This window comes from Ahaetulla prasina, chromosome 2, assembly GCF_028640845.1.
Source record: "Ahaetulla prasina isolate Xishuangbanna chromosome 2, ASM2864084v1, whole genome shotgun sequence".
Lineage (NCBI taxonomy): Eukaryota > Metazoa > Chordata > Lepidosauria > Squamata > Colubridae > Ahaetulla > Ahaetulla prasina.
This window is the reverse complement of record NC_080540.1, coordinates 282,926,979-282,946,666: the sequence shown is the minus strand read 5'-3', so window position 1 is coordinate 282,946,666 and position 19,688 is coordinate 282,926,979. Positions and strand designations below refer to the sequence as shown.

General features: G+C 40.3%; 1 protein-coding gene across 2 annotated transcripts in view; it reads right to left on the bottom strand.

The window, feature by feature from the left end:
• The window catches only part of ALPK2 (alpha kinase 2), a 68,054-nt gene that overhangs the window by 2,333 nt on the left and 46,033 nt on the right, over positions 1 to 19,688 (bottom strand). Inside the window, exons 3-8 of one of the 2 annotated variants that reach the window (XM_058171853.1) lie at positions 13,741 to 16,642; positions 11,708 to 11,855; positions 9,637 to 9,764; positions 9,504 to 9,539; positions 3,672 to 3,946; positions 1,573 to 1,661 (exon numbers count right to left, since the gene is read on the bottom strand). In XM_058171853.1, the coding sequence (XP_058027836.1) occupies positions 1,573 to 1,661; positions 3,672 to 3,946; positions 9,504 to 9,539; positions 9,637 to 9,764; positions 11,708 to 11,855; positions 13,741 to 16,642 (3,578 nt within the window). Of the gene's footprint in view, positions 1 to 1,572; positions 1,662 to 3,671; positions 3,947 to 5,562; positions 7,410 to 9,503; positions 9,540 to 9,636; positions 9,765 to 11,707; positions 11,856 to 13,740; positions 16,643 to 19,688 lie in introns of those variants that run through there. The other variant, XM_058171854.1, reaches the window with a different exon arrangement.

The window sequence follows — 19,688 nt, the reverse complement described above, 5'->3', positions numbered from 1 at the left end:
GTCAAAAACGGAGCTTCAAAGTTCAAACAGACACCATCCACAACGTTGCTTCCTGTAAAGGCCCACGTGCCTTTGCTCTTCCTTTATGTCTTATGGGAGGGGCCAATCATCTCCAAGCTTTACTCCCGAGTCATCCCTTTTGTCTTAACTGTTCTTGCCTTCTGGCAGCTCTGCGCATGCAAGCACTAGGAACAGGCTCCCCCTGTTCCTTTGCCTCTCTGATGTCTGACTCTGGAAGCTCCGGAGTCCACACATAATTCCCAGATGGTCCTGGCTCCCTCTCTGCCTCCGATGCAGAGCCCCCATCAGAGCCTTCCCCAGACTCCAGGACTGTCCTATGTTCCTCCCCAGCCTCCTCACTGTCCTACTCTGCTGCCAACTCTGCTGGCCGGCCACAACATAAGAGCAGTCAAAATGAAAGGCGTGGGCATAATTGTAGAGCAATAACAGAGTGAATGGCAGGTCTGCAGTCCTCCATGAATCATAGAGGGATATGGAACACCCAGGTCTCTACCCACCATCTAGTCAGAGCTGAAGAAGCTCCTTGGATGAGAAGCGAAACGACTTCAAAGAAAAACCAGAAAGTCCAGTTGCCTCTTGAAGGAAAGAGGAGGGTGGGGGTGGGAGAAAGAAATGTCCCCCCCCCCTTTGTTTTCTTTTCTTTCAGTAAGGCCAAAGAATTTGAAAGACTACAATATATTTTGCAAATAAAAATGGTAACAGTTCACAAAGATTACTAGGTGCAACTAGAAGTACACATTATTTCCATAGCAAGGAAGCAGGAATGGTTAAATTGATTACTTTATTTAAAGAGGAAAATACATTCTTATTTGGATGCCACTTCTGGGATTTGTGCTTGTGAAGAAAAAAAATGAAAATTTGATCTTGGTTTTGTAGATCAGAAAGATTTGGTGTTATAGGAATGGCTACTTATATATTAATGTGTGAAAGCAAAAAGTTGAGGTTGGAGTGTGTTTATCCTGTACTGTGCTAGGAAGAGTTGGAAGTCAATGCCCCCTTTTCTTTCTTTTTCTCTTCCCCCTCGTATCTCACACCCCTTTCCCCCCCCAATCCCTTTTCCTCCCTTAATTTCCTATTTTCTTTTCTTCTTTGTATTTTATATAATAAAAATAAAATTGATCAAGTTAAAAAAAGGACCTTCGGGACAACTATGACCTGGATAACTGAGAATCTCCATAGACACCCGGGTCTCTAGACTAGTTTCCTTACCAAACGTTCTAAAAATTCTATTACTTGATTTAAGTTGCAGGGCTCAAAAATTAGGAAGTTTAGGAAGTGAACGGCCCTCTACATTTTCTGAATTCACCAAACATGAATACACCACCAAAAAAACAAAACAAACCAATTTGTCCAATCAAGCCTGTTGATAGAGGGAGGAATAAATTGTGCATGTACAACTTTTACTGATAAATTCTCCATCATAACTGCTTAGGAATAAACATGAGATCTTTGCTGACATGTTCCTTATCAAACAGCAGAGCTTCTTCTAAATGACATCCATCATGCAATGATTCTACTTATATTTCCAGGAAGTTGTAAAAGTCTACTCACTCAGGTACTTCTCCAAAGCCTTCGAGAGGTTGTGTTTCAGCAGCATAGATCTTGGCGTATTCTCTTGCTGTGTTCTGAACATAACATTCCTAGATGGAAGAAAATCCATTGGAAAAAAGAAAGACTTTATTTTTATTTTATTTTATTTTTTAAATTTGTATGCCAGCCATCTTTCTATCAAGCAACTCTGAATGGCTTACTATACCATAAATAACAGAATAAAGCAATGATAGGATTAAAACATTAAAACATCAAATGTTTAAAGCTAAAGCATTAGAATATTAACAGATAACAGATTAACAGAGTTGGCAGGGACCTTGTAGATCATCTAGTCCAACCCTTCCCCCCACCAAGCAGGAGACCCTACACCATTTCTGACAGGTGGCAATCCAGTCTCTTCTTGAAAGCCTCCAGTGATGAAGCTCCCACAACTGCCAAAGGCAAGTTCCATTGGTTGATTGCTCTCACTGTCAGAAAATTTCTCCTTATTTCCAGGTTGAATCTCTCCTTGTTCAGTTCCATCCATTATTCCTTGTCTGGTCTTCAGGTGCTTCGGAAAATAACTTGACTCTTCCTCTCTGTAGCAGCCCCTCAAGAATTGGAACACTGCTATTATGTCTCCCCTGGTCCTTCTCTTCACTAGACTAGCCATGCCCAGTTCCTGCAACCGTTCATTGTATGTTTTAGTTTCCAGTCCCCAAATCATCTTAATCTCCACTCTTTCTAGAGTCTCAATATCTAATAGATAAAAAGCCAATGTGTAGACAAGGTAGAGGTGAGATCTTTACAGCCACCTCCAAAATCTTAAAGGAAGTCAACCCTGACCGCTCTTTGGAAGGTTAGATACTGAAGCTGAAGCTCCAGTACTTTGGCCACCTAACAAGAAGAGAAGACCCTGCTGTTGGGGGAAGATGGAAGGCAAAAGGAGAAGGAGACAGCAGAGAATGAGATAGTAAGATATCCTAAAGGTGCTTTTCTTTCTTTCTTTCTTTTTTAAATATTTTTTATTTGTTTTTTAAAAAAACAAGACATAACAAACAGTAACATAAAACATATACTCCTTCTTTACATCAGCTTCGTATCAGTATTCCTCTATTATTTACATTTTTCTCCTCTCATTTTCTTTAATTATACTTATCTTTTTTGTCCCATTATCCCTTATTTCTGTATATATTCCGTCATAAGGTAAAGGTAAAGGTTCCCCTCACACATAGGTGCTAGTCGTTCCCGACTCTAGGCGGCGGTGCTCATCTCCGTTTCAAAGTCGAAGAGCCAGCGCTGTCCGAAAATGTCTCCATGGTCATGTAGCCGGCATGACTCAATGCCAAAGGCGCACGGAACGCTGTTACCTTCCCACCAAAGGTGGTCCTTATTTTTTCTACTTGCATTTTTTACGTGCTTTCGAACTGCTAGGTTGGCAGAAGCTGGGACAAGTAACGGGAGCTCACCCCATTACATGGCAGCATTAGGGATTCCAACCGCTGAACTGCCAACCTTTCAATTAACAAGGTCATAGCCCCTGATCCACCACGTCTCATATTCCATCATACCTATTATTATAACAATCCATTTTCTTTCACGCACTACCTTTTTTTTTGTGACCTTTTCCTCTTTTTTGTCATTTACCATTTCTAATTTCTGACTGGAAAGAATTTTGGAAAGAAATTTCCAGCTCTGACTGAAGAAGTCTGAGCTGAAGAAGCTTCTTGGATGAGAAGCGAAACGTCTTCAAAGACAAAGCAGAAAGTCCAGTTGCCTCTTGAAGAAAAAGCACCTATCTTCTCATCGTTCCTATCACCCATCTCCTCCCTCTTATGACTGTACGACTGTAACTTTGTTGCTTGTATTCTTACGATTTATATTGACTAATATGATTTGATAGCTTGACTATCACTAAGTGTTGTATCTTTTTATTCTTGATGAATGTATTGTATTCTCCTTATGTACACTGAGAGTCTATGCACCAAAGACAAATTCCCTGTGTGTCCAATCGCACTTGGCTAATAAAAAATTGTATTTATTGCCTGTTTGACCTCTCTCTCCCACGGCTATCAATATTGTGATCATCTCAATCATGAGGGGCTCCTGCACGCACTTACCTGTAGCGCCAATTTGTAATTCTTTTCCACAAGTTCATCATTACTTTTGGTCCCATACACAATGGCATTGTGCACTTTCAAAACACAGGGGTGACCTGGGCTGAGCGGAGGCACCAAACCTTGCAACACTTTGCTTCGGAAAGCTTTTCGATGCACCCCTTCCCCGAAATGTAATTCTTCCGTGGTAATCCTTCCGCGCAGACTTTTACTCAAGTAACTGTCACAGATGAAGTCTTCTTTGAACATCAGCTGTAAGAATTCTATCTCTTCCAAGCCTGTGAAATGAGTAGATCAGAGGTGAGTTTCAGCAGGTTCTGACTAGTTCTGGAGAACCGGTAGCGGAAATTTTGAGTAGTTCAGAGAACTGGAAGTAAAAATTCTGACTGGCCCTGTCCTCATCTATTCTCTGCCTCCCGAGTTCCCAGCTGATCGGGAGGGAATGAGGATTTTGCAGTAACCTGGATTGAGGAGGGAATGAAGATTTTACAGAATCCTTCCCCTGCCATGCCCACCAAGCCACACCCACCAAGCCATGCCATGCCCACCAAGCCACACCCACAGAACCAGTAGTAAAAAAATGTGAAACCCACCACTGGAATAAATGCATGTATGAATCCAAAGAAAGGAAAAGTAGTGTGTTTGTATCGATTGCAACATGAAGACAAATGAAGGCGGGGAAAAAATTGTCATACATCCTTTCTGTGGTTGGTGTCTACATTTTTATCTTTTTATCTTAGCACTAAAACATAATTATAACAAACTAGAATGATCTGTACTGGCTTTGTTGCTATCACCAAACCTTCTGTTTCATCTCTGCCTGAATACAGAATAACAGAGTTAGAAGGACCTTGGAGGTCTTCTAGTCCAACCCCCTGCTCAGGCAGGAAACCCTATTCCAGTTCATAAGGAGATTTATACCATTTCAGACAAATGGTTGTCCAATCTCTTCTTAAAAACCTCCAGTGGGGAGCACCCACAACTTCTAAGTTCTACTGATTAATTGTTCTAACTGTCAGGAAATTTCCCTTTAGAATAGAATAGAATAGAATAGAATAGAATAGAATTTTTATTGGCCAAGTGTGATTGGACACACAAGGAATTTGTCTTGGTGCATATGCTCTCAGTGTACATAAAAGAAAAGATACGTTCATCAAGGTACAACATTTACAACACAATTGATGATCAATATATCAATATAAATCATAAGGATTGCCAGCAACAAGTTATAGTCATACAGTCATAAGTGGAAAGAGATTGGTGATGGGAACTATGAAACGATTAATAGTAGTGCAGATTCAGTAAATAGTCTGACAGTGTTGAGGGAATTATTTGTTTAGCAGAATGATGGCGTTCGGGAAAAAACTGTTCTTGTGTCTAGTTGTTCTGGTGTGCAGTGCTCTATAGCGTCGTTTTGAGGGTAGGAGTTGAAACAGTTTATGTCCAGGATGCGAGGGATCTGCAAATATTTTCACGGCCCTCTTCTTGATTCGTGCAGTATACAGGTCCTCAATGGAAGGCAGGTTGGTAGCAATTATTTTTTCTGCAGTTCTAATTATCCTCTGAAGTCTGTGTTTTTCTTGTTGGGTTGCAGAACCGAACCAGACAGTTATAGAGGTGCAAATGACAGACTCAATAATTCCTCTGTAGAATTGGATCAGCAGCTCCTTGGGCAGTTTGAGCTTCTAGATTGGTTCTAGTAATAAGGGGAATCCATTGCTTCTTGTCCTGTCTTCGGTTGCTTTGGAGAAGAGCTTGGCTCTGTCTTCTTAGTGGCAACCCTTTAGATGTTGGAACACGGCTATCATATCAACCCTAGTCCTTCTTTTCATTTCTCCTCTCTCTCTCTCTCTCTCCCCCCCTCTCCCTCCCTCCCTCCCTCCCTCCCTCTCTCTCATGTTCCTTTAATATTGCAGTGTAGGTCAGAGCTACCCATCCTTGCCTTCCCTGGCACTAAGGATATAGAGATAGCACTCATATACTGACTGCTTTCTTTAACAATCATTTGCAGTTGCGATGCTGGGGAAAAGGTAACTTTAAGGGCATTCCTTGTATCTATAACCGTCAGAGGTCGATGAAGTAAGTGAAAGATCCAGTAAGATCACAAGTACAGTTGCAGTTTCACTTAGAAATTAGTCTTAATAGTGAAGTGGCCAGTCCCAATTGTGGTCACTAAACAAGAACTACCTGTATAAATAAAGCTGTCACTCAGTTAGATGGACGAGAATTCTAACCTTCCCTCATAGTTGTCTTTCCATAAGTTCTCCAAATCCTTTTCTTCCTTCTCAGTCTCCCTGCCTTCTAGAGTTCAGTATAAACTGGAGTAGAGGACCCTGAATTATTAAGCTTTGATTAACAGTTTAGGCCACTGATGGCTAACCTTTTCTGGACCAAGTACCCAAAGCATGTGCACCCGAACTCCCCAAATGCAATGTGTAGATATTTAAATTCACCAAATAAATGTGTGGAAACATTTATTATATTAAGAAGAATACCAATTTCTAGTTTCTCAAATGCTATGATACCTCCTCTTATAGTGGTACTTATAGAGGTACTAATACCACTCTATAAAGCCTTAGTAAGACCATACCTAGAATATTGCATCCAGTTTTGGTCACCACACTATAAAAAAGATGTTGAGACTCTAGTGTTCCAGTATTTGAGGAGCTGCCACAGAGAGGAGGCAGTCAAGATATTTTCCAAAGCACACGAAGGCCAGACAAGGAATTATGGATGGAAACTGACCAAGGAGAGATTCAACCTAGAAATGAGGAGGAACTTTTTGACAGTGAGAACAATCAACCAATGGAACAGAAGTTGCCTTCGGAAGTTGTGGGAGCTTCATCACTTGAGACTTTCAAGAAAAGATTGGACTGCCATTTGCCAGAAATGGTGTAGGGTCTCCTGCTTGAGCGGGGAGTTGGACTAGATGACCTATAAGGTCCCTTCGAACTCTGTTAATCTGATGTTATATATCCATGGGCTATCAACCTGCATAGCTCTGTTTTGAGGGACCCAGAATCCCCTCTGAACATCTCTCTGAAATGTGATAGGGAACCGGCCAAAATTCCTCATATTTTGAGTCAAGGACAGCTATAAAGTTGAAGAATAAGTCTTCTCCAAAAGACGTATCATTTCTACCCCCTATGACTCCTTGCTTCCGAGAACTTAAAAGGGACCATAATCAACAGTGATTATTACTTGCAACTATCTCGTTGTGCTAAAAGAGTCATCTTCTCTTTAACTTACATACTATTGCTACACCAAATTCCCTTTTAAGAGCACTCAACATGGATCACATCTCAAGACTGAATGTACACAAGGAAACATTTGCAGTTAGTAAATGAAAAGCCATGCACCTGTTTTAAAAGGAATGGAACAATTAATCCTGCTTCTTAAGGAGTCAGGACAAGTCACCATTTGGTTGATTGAATGAGCAAAAGTTGAGTAACACGTTATGTACGGCATTGACAAAACCTGTTGGCCAAAGCATTATCTATGTTTAGCACAAACACTGTAGTCCACATACTGATGTGATTAAAGAATCAAGGACATATGAGGAAAACTTTTCATAACATAATTCTTTGCTTTTTTTTCTTTGGACAGACAGAAAGTCTGTAGACTCTCTCAGTCATCCAGGTCATGGTTGTCCCAAAGGTGCTTTTCCAGGAGGCAACTGGACTTTCTTGGTTTTTTTTAAAGACGTTTTGCTTCTCATCCAAGAAGTTTCTTCAGCTCTGACTGGATAATGGGGAATGGAAGAATTTAGACTCCTTGCAAACAGCTAGTCATTTGCATCCTTTTAGAGAGTCGTAGGAGCACTTGGAGGTTTATCTGTGCCCTCAGGTTCACCTGAGTCGTGTTCCTGGTTCCTGCAGTCTACAATTTTTTCTCTGGAAATCCATTCCTACCCCCCATACCGTTCAAAGAGCATTCATCCCAAATTGTGTAGCTAAAAGTCTGTAGAGATTCTCAGTCATCCAGGTCATGATTGTCCCAAAGGTGCTTTTTCAGGGGGCAACTGGATTTTCTTGTTTTTTCTTTTGAAGACATTTCGCTTCTCATCCAAGAAGCTTCTTCAGATCTGACAGGATAGTGGGAAACCTCCTAGTGCTTCAACAACCCTTTAAAAGGGTGCAGATGACCAGCTGTCTGCAAGGAATATAAATCCTTCCATTCTCTACTATCCTGTCAGAGCTGAAGAAGCTTCTTGGATGAGAAGTGAAACATCTTCAAAAGAAAAAACAAGGAAGTCCAGTTGCCTCCTGAAAAAGCACCTTTGGGACAGACAGACAGATTAAAATGCAATTTATCCATTTTTGAATTATTGGCACATTTTAACCATATTTTGTGGACCCCCCAGGAAGTTGGTGAGTAAAGAGCTATCTTTGCCACCCCTGCTACTGAAGGAAGACATGGCTGTTGCTTACCAGATCTGTAACTATAGGGATTAAGCCAATATAAATGTAAAGTAACTAGATTCAACATAGAATCTGGATCTCAAGCCTTAATTATTTTCATTCAGGGCTGTCTCCTCCTCTTCCTCCTCCTCCCCCTCCTCCTCCTCCTCCAAAACTTGCTATTTTAAGTTGGTAAATATTTTCTGTCTCTTATTGTTGATCATTGGTAGATGTTTAGAGCAACTAGGTGTAATGCAAGAGTGGGATCCAGCCGGTTCGGACCAGTTCGGGCGAACTGGTAGTTCCGACAATCAGCTGAGAGCAAACCGGTTCACTCCGATGATCAGCTGTGCTCGCCTGTCGACCTATATTTCCTTTGTTTGAAGCCCAGCTGACAGTGTGGATTGTCACACCTCAGCTGTTTTACTCCCCAGGGCTGCAGTAAAAAGTAAGTTTTTAAACGCGAAGCAAAGTGCTTAGCAAACCAGTTTTAACACCAGTTGAATCCCACCACTGGTGTAAGGTAGCATGGAAAGAGAATAAATTATCTCTCACTCCTATGGGGATGGTCACATTGTTGGAAAACCCACAGTTTAGTCTGGAAGCGAGTCACTATACTCAAATCAATAAGTATAATTTTTTTCTCTTTTATTTCAGGAGTAGTTGAACGAAGAAGCTAAATTGTAACACCCTTAGATCTTTTCTCAGCTTCCTCCTGATCATGGAATTATTTTTCAAAGAAAAATAATCTTTGGGAGATGTTTCTTCTTCCCTCTGGAGCTCCATATGTGAGACTTCAACAAATTCTTCAAAACCAGCAACCTCCAGGAGCCCGCCCAAGGTTGACTCAGCCTTCCATCCTTTATAAGGTAGGTAAAATGAGGACCCAGATTGTTGGGGGGGCAATAAGTTGACTTTGTAAATATATACAAATAGAATGAGACTATTGCCCTATACATTGTAAGCCGCCCTGAGTCTTCGGAGAAGGGCGGGGTATAAATGTAAACAAAAACAAAAAAAAAAAAAAAGCATGCATGCTTACGAATGTGCGTGCATGCCTAAGCACACCCATAATGAAATGCATGTGCTACCCCACTGTCTGCCCCTGTGAATGTGTGCACAACCCCTCCCAGCAGTAATACGGAAGGCAAGTTTTCATAAAGCTGCACATGTCCGTGCAGTGTGCATCAAGTGTGTGCGCGCACAGAGAATGCGATCACCGAACTGGTTGTTAAAAGGGTAGGATCCCATCACTGGTTATTCTATACTATTTTTCTTGTTCCAGAATGGAAACAATTATCATATATTTTGGAGTGAAACCTTGATGCATCCTATCAATTTGTCAAGAATTACACAAAATAAACAATTTTTTGCAATATAATTTTGCATAGTTCTGCAAGAGGGAAATATATAGGGGAAAAAACCACAGTTTTACCTTCAACATCCTGAAGTATGGACAGATGTTCCAAAACTGTAGAAAGATGAAAAGAAATATATTCAGAATGTAGTCTACACATTGTTAATTGCAGTTGTGTTTTACGTTTAAGGAAGAATTCATCATATGTTACCTTCAGAGGTTAGGTTAAATTCTGAAATGGCTTTTCCATATATATTCTTCAGGCAGCAATGATACAGGCCTTGGTCTTTTTTCCCAGCTTGAACTATTGCCAGAGAAACTGGAAGATCATCGCTTGCACTAGAAAATATATCAACATTGGAAAATTCATATTTATTTATTTTTTAAAAAACAACACCTCACAACTTCCTTAATTTTTCAAAGGTGCATGTCCTTTTAGATCAGTGGTCCCTAACCTTTGTAGCTGGGCAACCAGGCTGGGCGGGGAGAGGGGAACTGGGTAGAGGTGGGTTTTGGCAGGTTCTGACCAGTTCTGGAGAACCGGTAGCAGAAATTTTGAGTAGTTTGGAGAACCGGTAGTAAAAATTCTGACTGGCCCCATCCCCATCTATTCTCTGCCTCCCAATTCCCAGCTGATCAGGAGGAAATGGGGATTTTGCAGTAACCTTCCCCTGGAGTGGGGTGGGAATGGAGATTTTACAGTAACCTTCCCCTGCCACGCCCACCAAACCATGCCACACCCACAAAGCCACACCCACAGTACCGGTAGTAAAAAAATTTGAAATCCGCCACTGGAACTGGGTTGTATGTGTGCTTGCACAGCGCTTGTGCAAGTGGTGGGCTGGGGCGTACTCACACAGCGCTTGCACATTAGTTAGTTTTCTAAAAACCACTCTATTAATTATTTTTCTATCTTCTTACAATTCAGGTATTCTATAAAGAACAGTTTCAGGAGATTGGTATGTCTAGTCTAAAGAAGAGAAGGACTAGGGCTGACATGATAGCAGTCTTCCGATATCTAAGGGGCTGCCAAAGAGAAGAGGGGGTCAGGCTATTCTCCAAAGCATCTGAAGGCAGGACAAGAAGCAATGGATGGAAACCAATTAAGAAGAAATCCAATTTCCTGACAGAACAATTAATCAGTGGAACGGCAGTGGTGAAATGCTTCTGGTTCGGACTGGATCACACGATCCAGTAGCGATCTTGGCGGCTGGTTCGGCAATCCAGTAACAATGGTGGAGCAAAGCTCCACCCACCCGCCCTGGTGTCATTACTTCCTGGTTTTAACCAGGAAGTAATGTGTTTTTTACCTTCTGCGCATGCACAGACAGTCTGCGTGCGCATGTGATGCGCGGCGCATGCACTTCCGAGCCGCTAAGGACGGTAAGTAGATTTCACCGCTATGGAATGGCTTGCCTTTAGAAGTTGTTGGTGCTCCATCACTGGAGGTTTTTAAGAAGAGACTGGACAGCCATTTCTCCAGAATGGTATAAGGTCTTCTCTTTGAGCAGGGGGCTGGACTAGAAGACCTCCAAGGTCCCTTACAACTCTGTTATTCTATTCTGTTCTATAAACCATAACATGATTATTAACTTGTTTTGGATTAAATATTATGGAAAACCAGTCTGAGACCTAAAAATATTGTATGAATGAACAGATGCGGTAATATGGTTGGCATTAGAATTTGTAAACCTTAAATCAGGTAAAGGTAAAGGTTCCCCTCCCACATATGTGCTAGTTGTTCCCCACTCTAGGGGGCGATGCTCATCTCTGTTTCAAAGCCGAAGAGCCAGTCCTGTCCAAAGATGTCTCCGGGGTCATGTGGTCGGCATGACTCAACGGCAAAGGTGCACGGAATACTGTTACCTTCCCACCAAAGGTGGTCCCTATTTTTTTACTTGCATTTTTTACATGCTTTCGAACTGCTAGGTTGGCAGAAGCTGGGACAAGGAACGGGAGCTCACCCCGTTATGCAGCACTAGGGATCTGAACTGCTGAATTGCCGACCTTTTGATCGACAAGCTCAGCATCTTACCCACTAAGCCACCGCGTCCCACTAAATCAGGTAAATATTGAAAATATAAGGCAGTGTGCCCAATATCTTCTTGTCCTAACATTCTGCAATTTATAATCTGCAACCACAGATGCCTCTATCTGCTAGCAGTTTAACGAGAAAAGCATTTCTACAACCTCAACATACATAAGAGTTATAAATAAACTATATACCCCTCCCGCATCCTTCCTTTCCCAAAAGCTTTGGAAAGCACGTTAATATGTCTTACCTTCTGTGAACTCGAGCAAGAAGCTTAGAATCTTTTGTCCAGGTAATGGTGGAATCTGAATGAATTTCTCCAAACTGGCAACATAATTTGACATTTCCAGAGAAATCAGGAAACAATTCTGCATGGATTTTCCTCAGCAGTCTGGGTGCTGAATTTTTTTTTTAAAAAAAAGATGAGTTATTGGGGGAGAACATACATACAGTAGCATTTGAGGGTTAATTTGTATATTATATATAGACCAGAGGTGGGTTTCAGCAGTTTCTGACCAGTTCTGGAAAACCGGTAGCAAAAATTTTGAGTAGTTTGGAGAACCGGTAGTAAAAATTCTAACTGGCCCTGCCCCCATCTATTTACTGTCTCCCAGGTCCCAGCTGATTGGGAGGAAATGGGGATTTTGCAGTATCCTTCCCCTGCCATGCCCACCAAGCAATGCCATGCCCACCAAGCCACACCCACAGAACCAGTAGTAAAAAAAATTGAAACCCACCATTGATATAGACCAGTCCTTGAATCATTTCAATTGACTATTGCTTTGGGTATATATATTTATTCCTTAACAATATATTGAATCTAGAGACAACATCAATGTTTTAGAATGTTCTTTTTAATTCAGAAGAAATAAAATCTGGCATGTCACCCTTAAGCAACCTTGTCTACTCTCTTGTGGTCCAAACTATAACTCATGAAGTATGACAGATAGAGGATACCACATTGTGAAGTTGATTGACCTAGACCAGTGTTTCTCAAATTGTGAACTTTAAAGGGTTTGGACTTGAATTACCAGCATTCTGGGAGGTTGGCTGCCATGGTTGACTGGGGAATTCTGGGAGTTGAAGTCCATACATCTTAAAGTTCATAAGGTTGGGACACACTGACCTAGGCTATAGGTAAGACCGCTAAAATTGTTCCTTTTAAGACTGTTAAGATTCACAGACTGAAGACTAAGTTCCAAATGCAATGAAGCTGTGGCCTCTGCAGTCTAAGGAACCTAACATTGTCATTAAGTCAATTTAGATTTCATTTAACTCTGTGCCCCATACTTGTATTTTTTAATCAAAAAAGAGCCTGTTTATACAACTAGGTGGAGACTCCAGTAACTAGAGTCTAGTTACTGCATAACTGATCTGTGGAGAATTGTTTTGCTGAGGTAATAAAAGCATACTTGGGATCCACCAATGGCGATTCATACATCAAAGGTGATCCACAGATTTTGAAGGATAGATCCTAGAGCAGGGGTTTCCAACCTTGGCAACTTTAAGACTTGTGGACTTCAATTCTGGGAGTTGAAGTCCACAAGTCTTAAAGTTGCCAAGGTTGGAGACCCCTGTCCTAGAGCACCTCCACAAATACCCACTGAGTTATAATTTTAAACTTGACAAATGGAAGGAGGCATTAAATACAAAGGAACAAAAGTGTATAAATGTGTTCCGAATTCCAAATTTCTAACTTAAAATGCCCATTATGAGTTTAGATTAGTCCTCCACATGCTCAACAGCTGTTTTAATTATTTGGGGAGTATTTTGATCTCGAAGCAAAGCATTCCAAACTAAGTGGTGGGGGGAAGCTGTTTTAAATTCAAATCACTTCCACAACTAGGCTATTTTGCCCTTGAAACAACTTTTTTCACATTTCAGACAAGGTGTGTTGAATTTAAAATGCTTTGCATCCCACTAATGAGGACAAGCCATATTAACTAAGATAATAAATTCAAGTTAATTAGTTAAAAAAAGAAGAAGCTCATTTTGGAGTGCAGCTTATGATCCATTGCTAAAGGGCCCTTGGTGCCCCAAAAATTGCATCTCAGTGTCTCACTGATTAAATAATTTGGGATTTGGAACGGTTAGAGAGTAGAGTATAGAATACCAAGGAGACAAACTCAGAATCCGTATTTGGCATCTTTACTTACAAATATCTTCAGGAAGCAACAACCTCTGCCAGATATCTACAGCAATTGTCACAGGGAACCGCTGTTGATAAAAAAAGATTACTGACCAAAAAAACAACAACCCCACCACTTTACTTTCTACACATACCTCTGTTGTCCTTTTGTCGTAGCATTTTCTGTTCTTCTCTCTTCTCTTCCCTTGAAGCTAAATCAGCCTCTGTTCTCCAGCTGGCATCATTACAGATACTTTCTTTTGTTTCAAGATGTGTTTTCTTGGGCACCTTGGGCATCATGTTGTTTGTTATTTCATGCCCATTCTTCATGGCCTCAGCACTTTTGTGAGGGGACAATGGCTTGGAGATTTCCAAAGCTTCTAGTGATATTGTCCTCTCATTTTCTAATGCAGAAATATCTCCCTCATTTGTTCCTAATGTGCATGGCTCAGTTTGAGCCAGTGGTAATGCTTTTTCAGAATGGTGGTTGTCCTCCGAAGCAGAAGGCAAGGGCCTCTCTAAAATCCCCATTCCACGCCCAGATGAATTTTGTCTCTCGCCATCTGAGAAGGCTCTGCTTTGATTGGGGTCAGTAATTGTAACTGTACATCCAGTCTTTAATCGCCCTACCAAAACAGCAGCTTGCTCATTGCAAAATTCCATGAATGGAGGCATACAGTCTGGGTATTCATGCCAAGAGTACATTGGTTCTGAATCAAGGAGCGCCCTCATGTAGGGCTCCACTTCAACTTCCTCCAAGTCATCTTCAACCAGCTTTTCGGTTTCCTTGGTGTCCATTTCATCTGGCATAATTTTGCTCTGACTTTGTCTTTCCCTTTTTTGATACTCACCATGACTCACCATAACAGGAGGCCCCTGTTCTGAACCAAGTAGAGCTCTCATATAAAGCTCTATTTCAGCTTCCTCAAAATCAGGTGCCACAAGCATGTCATTTTCTTTCTCGGATTGCATTATTCCTTCATGTTGGTTCTCTTCTGTCCCTTTGCACGTATCTTGCTGTGACGTCATTGCCTTTGCATCCATGCTACTGTCCATTTGAGACCGGATGGACTCAGTTTGCCCAACATGTTCAGATAACATCAGTATATCTGCATTGCAACTTTCTGATGCTCTTTTTTGGTTACTTATATCCTGACCAGGCACTGTTAAATTGCCTGTCCTGCCATTCTGAGTCTTTTGATCTATGCCATAATCCTCATTGCTGGTAATAGTTGAAGACTGCACAGTGTTCGAACCCACTGTTGTATTCATTTCAGATGGAGAGCACGCCAGATCCGAGCCTAAGTTTTTCATGCTCTCATCCAAATGTTTTGCAGGAAGAGAATTTTTCTCCGATACTAATTGTTGGGAATTTTGGGACTCCAGGAGAGTTGGTTTCACGCTTGCAACACAGTCTGTGCACTTTTGGCTCGCATTGGTTTTAACACTTTTGTTAATTTCTAACAGCACCTCAGTGAAAAATCTAACTTTGTATGATGCTGTGAATATGGGTCTCAATGCATTTCTTTCTATAATGTTTTCCTGGCTCGTTGTCTCTAATGCTTGCCAATCATTTTTAGGCTCAGTAGCCATTAGCGAATTAGACTCTGGAATGCGGTAGATGTGATTCTGTGCATCAGATACAGCCTTAAAATTTCTATTGTTACTTTTATCGTGATAAATACCACAACTCCTGTCTCTTTTTGCATTCAGTTCTGACTTACTTTCTTTTCCCTGATTTTCTTGCTTGGCACTTCTATTGATTGCCGTAACAGAAGTTTGTTTTCTACTTATTAATGGAGCCATAATTTTTCCACAGAAATTTCTAGAGGAATCTTCTTTCAATGGACAATCATTTATTCTTGACCGATTTGCAGGACTTTGATGTTCTTTCAAAGGTATCTCATTAGCTTGCTTTGCTATGTGGCCACTGTCCCAATTCACATTCTGTTCAGTGTAAGAGAACTGGCCATGATTATTAGGCAGCTGTTTTAATAAAAATTCTTGGCCTGGTTCTAAAGGATCATCTGGAACGTCTACAAATCTATATGTAGGTTCTTGTTCACAACGCTGGAAAGCCTTTTCAGTCAAAACTGTGTCTTCGTGATCAACAGACTTCTGGATGGATCCGTGATTATCATGCTGGGCTTCACACTGCTTATTTGGATATTTTCTCTTTTGGAGATCGCTCCTTATAAAGTAAGCAGATGGCTTTTCTCTTTTACGTTGATAAACAGAGCCCAGATCTATGGAAACTGGTTCCACAGGTAGCGTCATGGAATTGACCTTGGATGGATGGCTATATGTTTCATCTGTTTTTAGCAAACTAAAATCAGTAAGGCCTTGCATCTCTGTTGTCAATTCTGAGACATGCTGATTATCTTCTGTTAAATTTTCTGGCACAAGCTGCCCACCACTTACATCTGCAGTAATGTTAAGTCCTCTGACCTCCTTGGCACTAGCAGTCTCAGCTGCTACCCTCTTAACCTCCCTGCTGGTGCAACTGAAGTCATCATCCCAGTCACCATTCTCATAAAGTAGTCTCTGGGAAAGTTCACACATTGTTGATAAACCAGCATCTCTGTCCTTAAGTTCTGTAGATTCCAGGATGCTCTGGAAATTTTCTTCGGATGGATGTTGAGTCCTAGGAATGTCACAGAGTATGTTTATTCTGTTGAGCTCATGGGCTTTTCCTGCACGTGTCTCTTCCATTGGTACATCAAGCATGGACACCGGAATATCACATAAGGCATCGGGCCCATCACAGCTTGTCCTGTTACCCACCATTGGGAGATGAGGAGTTTGATCCCAGCCTGGCTTCTGCTCTTCAGCCTCCTGAGTTCTACCCCTTCCATCGAGAGCTACAGAGTTTTCCAAAGTGACGTCACCCATCTGAAATCCAGTTTTCCTGTGGACCTTTGGCAAAACAGAATTTTCAGCAACCCCATGAGAAGGCGCGAGAACAAGCCTCTCATCCACTGTAGGATCTGTTGTAAATAGTTCCTGATTGTTGCTGATTGACGCTGATGTTTCAGCATTGATTTCTTGTTGCTCTATCTAGAAAAAAAACAGAATAAAAATAAAGAATGAAGGAGGCACATAAAACATTCAGTATTAGGCTAGCTGACAAGAATGTCGATAACAGAAAAAAATATAATACTGAATCATAGAGGTACATTGCTCTACTTACCTTCAGGGATGATCCATCAATTTGTTGAATAAGAATATTAATCAAAATAGTCCTTATATTCTTTTTGTGTGCCATAGATTTATTGATACCCAGCTTAATCCTGGTCGCTATCATTCTGCCCACCAAGAAAGCTTTAAATCTTTCCAGCAAATTTTCAGGGAAAGGAGAGTTCTATGCTATGTGTATCTTGTTATATTTTCTATATTTTATTTTGTTTCACATAGGCTAAATTTGAAATATATCAGGGCAAAGTGATTAGACTTCAATTAAAAAACGAGGATTCTTAATTTCCTATTTACTTCTGAAAACATTTCTCTAATTTAGAAATATATTCCAAAAACAGGTGTCGCCTCCGGTTATTTATTCAAGTATATTTCATTAAATGATGATGCCCTCATTTAAAAATTATTTAATTTAGTGTAGTTTGTTAAGTACATATTCTAATAGATTTTGTCTTCCTTTATCTTTTCTCTCCCTCTTTCACACACACAAACACATAATCACCATTTCAATTTTCCTTAATGCAAAAGTTTTTATGTGAAACTCTATGGAGATTCTCAGTCATCCAGGTCATGGTTGTCCCAAAGGTGCTTTTTCAAAGGTGCTCAGAGCTAAAGAAGCTTCTTGGATGAGAAGCAAAATGTCTTCAAAGAAAAAACAGTAACTCCAGTTGCCTCTTGAAAAAGTACCTTTGGGATTTTTATGTGAAAGCTACGTACTGTATATACAGTATAATGATCTTCTCTCAAGACAACATATTTTGAGAGCATATTCTCTTCGTTTTATAATCCACAAAATGGTACACCATAATAAAAATGTTCAGTCTTTTAAGATGCCATGTGAGTCTTGTTTTTTGCAACAACACAGGTTTAATTAGCTCTCTACGGTCAAAGTTCAACGTTAACTTTCTGCAAAAGTCAGCTTCATTTCTGGTTGCTTAATGCAACCTCTATTTAAATTTTGCTTAACCTTTTAGTAAATACTTTGGAATCTTGCAAACATCATCTGATCGGTCTCCCTACTCTGCAGGTGGTGGCAGAGTGAGAAACGAAAATGGGCAGCTGACCCCTGTTCAAACTCAATTCCCCACTGAGCACCGAGCAGGCTTCATACAATTTGCAAGCATATTCTACACGGGCACATTTATATTGCAGGCCTTCGCCCTGGGTCAATCTTTCCTAATCCAGCAATTTCCTTTATTTTCCTTTATGTAGGTTATACATTATTTCAAGCTCTCTCAACCACTACATAAAGCATCTATTTGCAAAGTAGCCTCTGCAGACACTATGGCAAAAGTTGGCAAGGTTAAAATTGGGTTTAACTTACTGTAAAATTAAATGCCTTCAGGATTAAACTGCACTGATCATATTTAGTTAACCAAGATTAATCAAAAATTACTTAATCAAACTTAAACAAAAATTACAATTGTCAGGCTCTTTGACATCTGCCTGAATCAAAACTAACATTTTTTTCCAAACATGACTCTTAAGAGTCTCTTATATCAAGAAAAGAGATAGGGCTGCAAGAATTCCAGCAGCTTAATTATTTTTCATCTGAAAATCAATATATGATTACACAGGTACTCCTTCATTTACCACCATAATCGAGCCCAACGTTTCTTTTGCTAAGTGAGAAAGTTGTTAAATGAATTTTGCCTCACTTTAAAACCTTTCTTGTCGCAGTCGGTAAGTGAATCACCAGAGTTACTATATTAGTAATATGATTGTTAAACCTTGGTGGCACAGGGGTAAGAATGCAGCACTTGCAGGCTACTTCTGCTGACTGCCGTCTGCCTGCAATTTGGCAGTTCGAATCTCACCAGGCTCAAGGTTGACTCAGCCTTTCATCCTTCAGAGGTCGGTAAAATGAGGAGCCAGATTGGGGGCAATATGGTGACTCTATAAACCAATTAGAGAGGGATGTAAAAGCGCTGTGAAGCGGTATATAAGTCTAAGTGCTATTGCTATTGCTATTGTTAAGTGAATCTGGCTTATTTATTTATTATTTATTTATTTAATTAAACTTTTATACCGCCCTTCTCCCGAAGGACTCAGGGCTGTGTACAGCCTTCATTTAAAACAATTAATATACACACTAAAATAACAATTAAAAAACTTATTCAATAAAAGGCCGAAATTAAAACCGTCCAATTGACCCTATAAAATACCCAATAAAATTACAATTTAAAATTTAAAATTTAAAATTTATTTTATTTATTTATTTATTTATTATTCAAATTTATATACCGCCCTATCTCCCGAAGGACTCAGGGCGGTTCACAGGCAGATAAAAACATATATATACAAATTAAGAAAACCATTAAGAAACATATTCAGAAAGCCTAATTATTAAAAATAATATAAATATTAAAACCAATTAAAACCCCTATAAAATTTAAAAAATTTAAAATTTAAAAAATTTAAAACTAGTCCATTTAGAGTTTAAAGTTTAGAGTTTAAAAATCAGGCCAGTCCCGCTTGGATAAATAAATAAGTTTTCAGTTCCTGGCGAAAGGTCCGAAGGTCAGGCAATTGGCGCAAACTGGGGGGGGAAGTTCGTTCCAGAGGCTTCCCTATTGACTAGTGAGAAGGTCACAAAAGGGGGTCAAATGGCCCCAGGAAACTGCAACCATCATATAAATATTAGCCAAGCATCTGAATTTTAATCACGTGACCATGGGGATGCTGTAATGATTGTAAATGTGAAAAACGGTCATAAGTCGCTTTTTTTCCATGTGGTTGTAACATTAGTCACTAAATGAACTGTTGTAAGTCAAGGACTACCTGTATATTGGAGCATAGATATTCTCTTTTTCCCACAGCTGTTTTCCTTGAACCAATGAAGTGACCAGTATCTCCACTGATATTATAATACAGGGGAGATTGGGGTGGATTGTTTATGTATCTCCCAAAT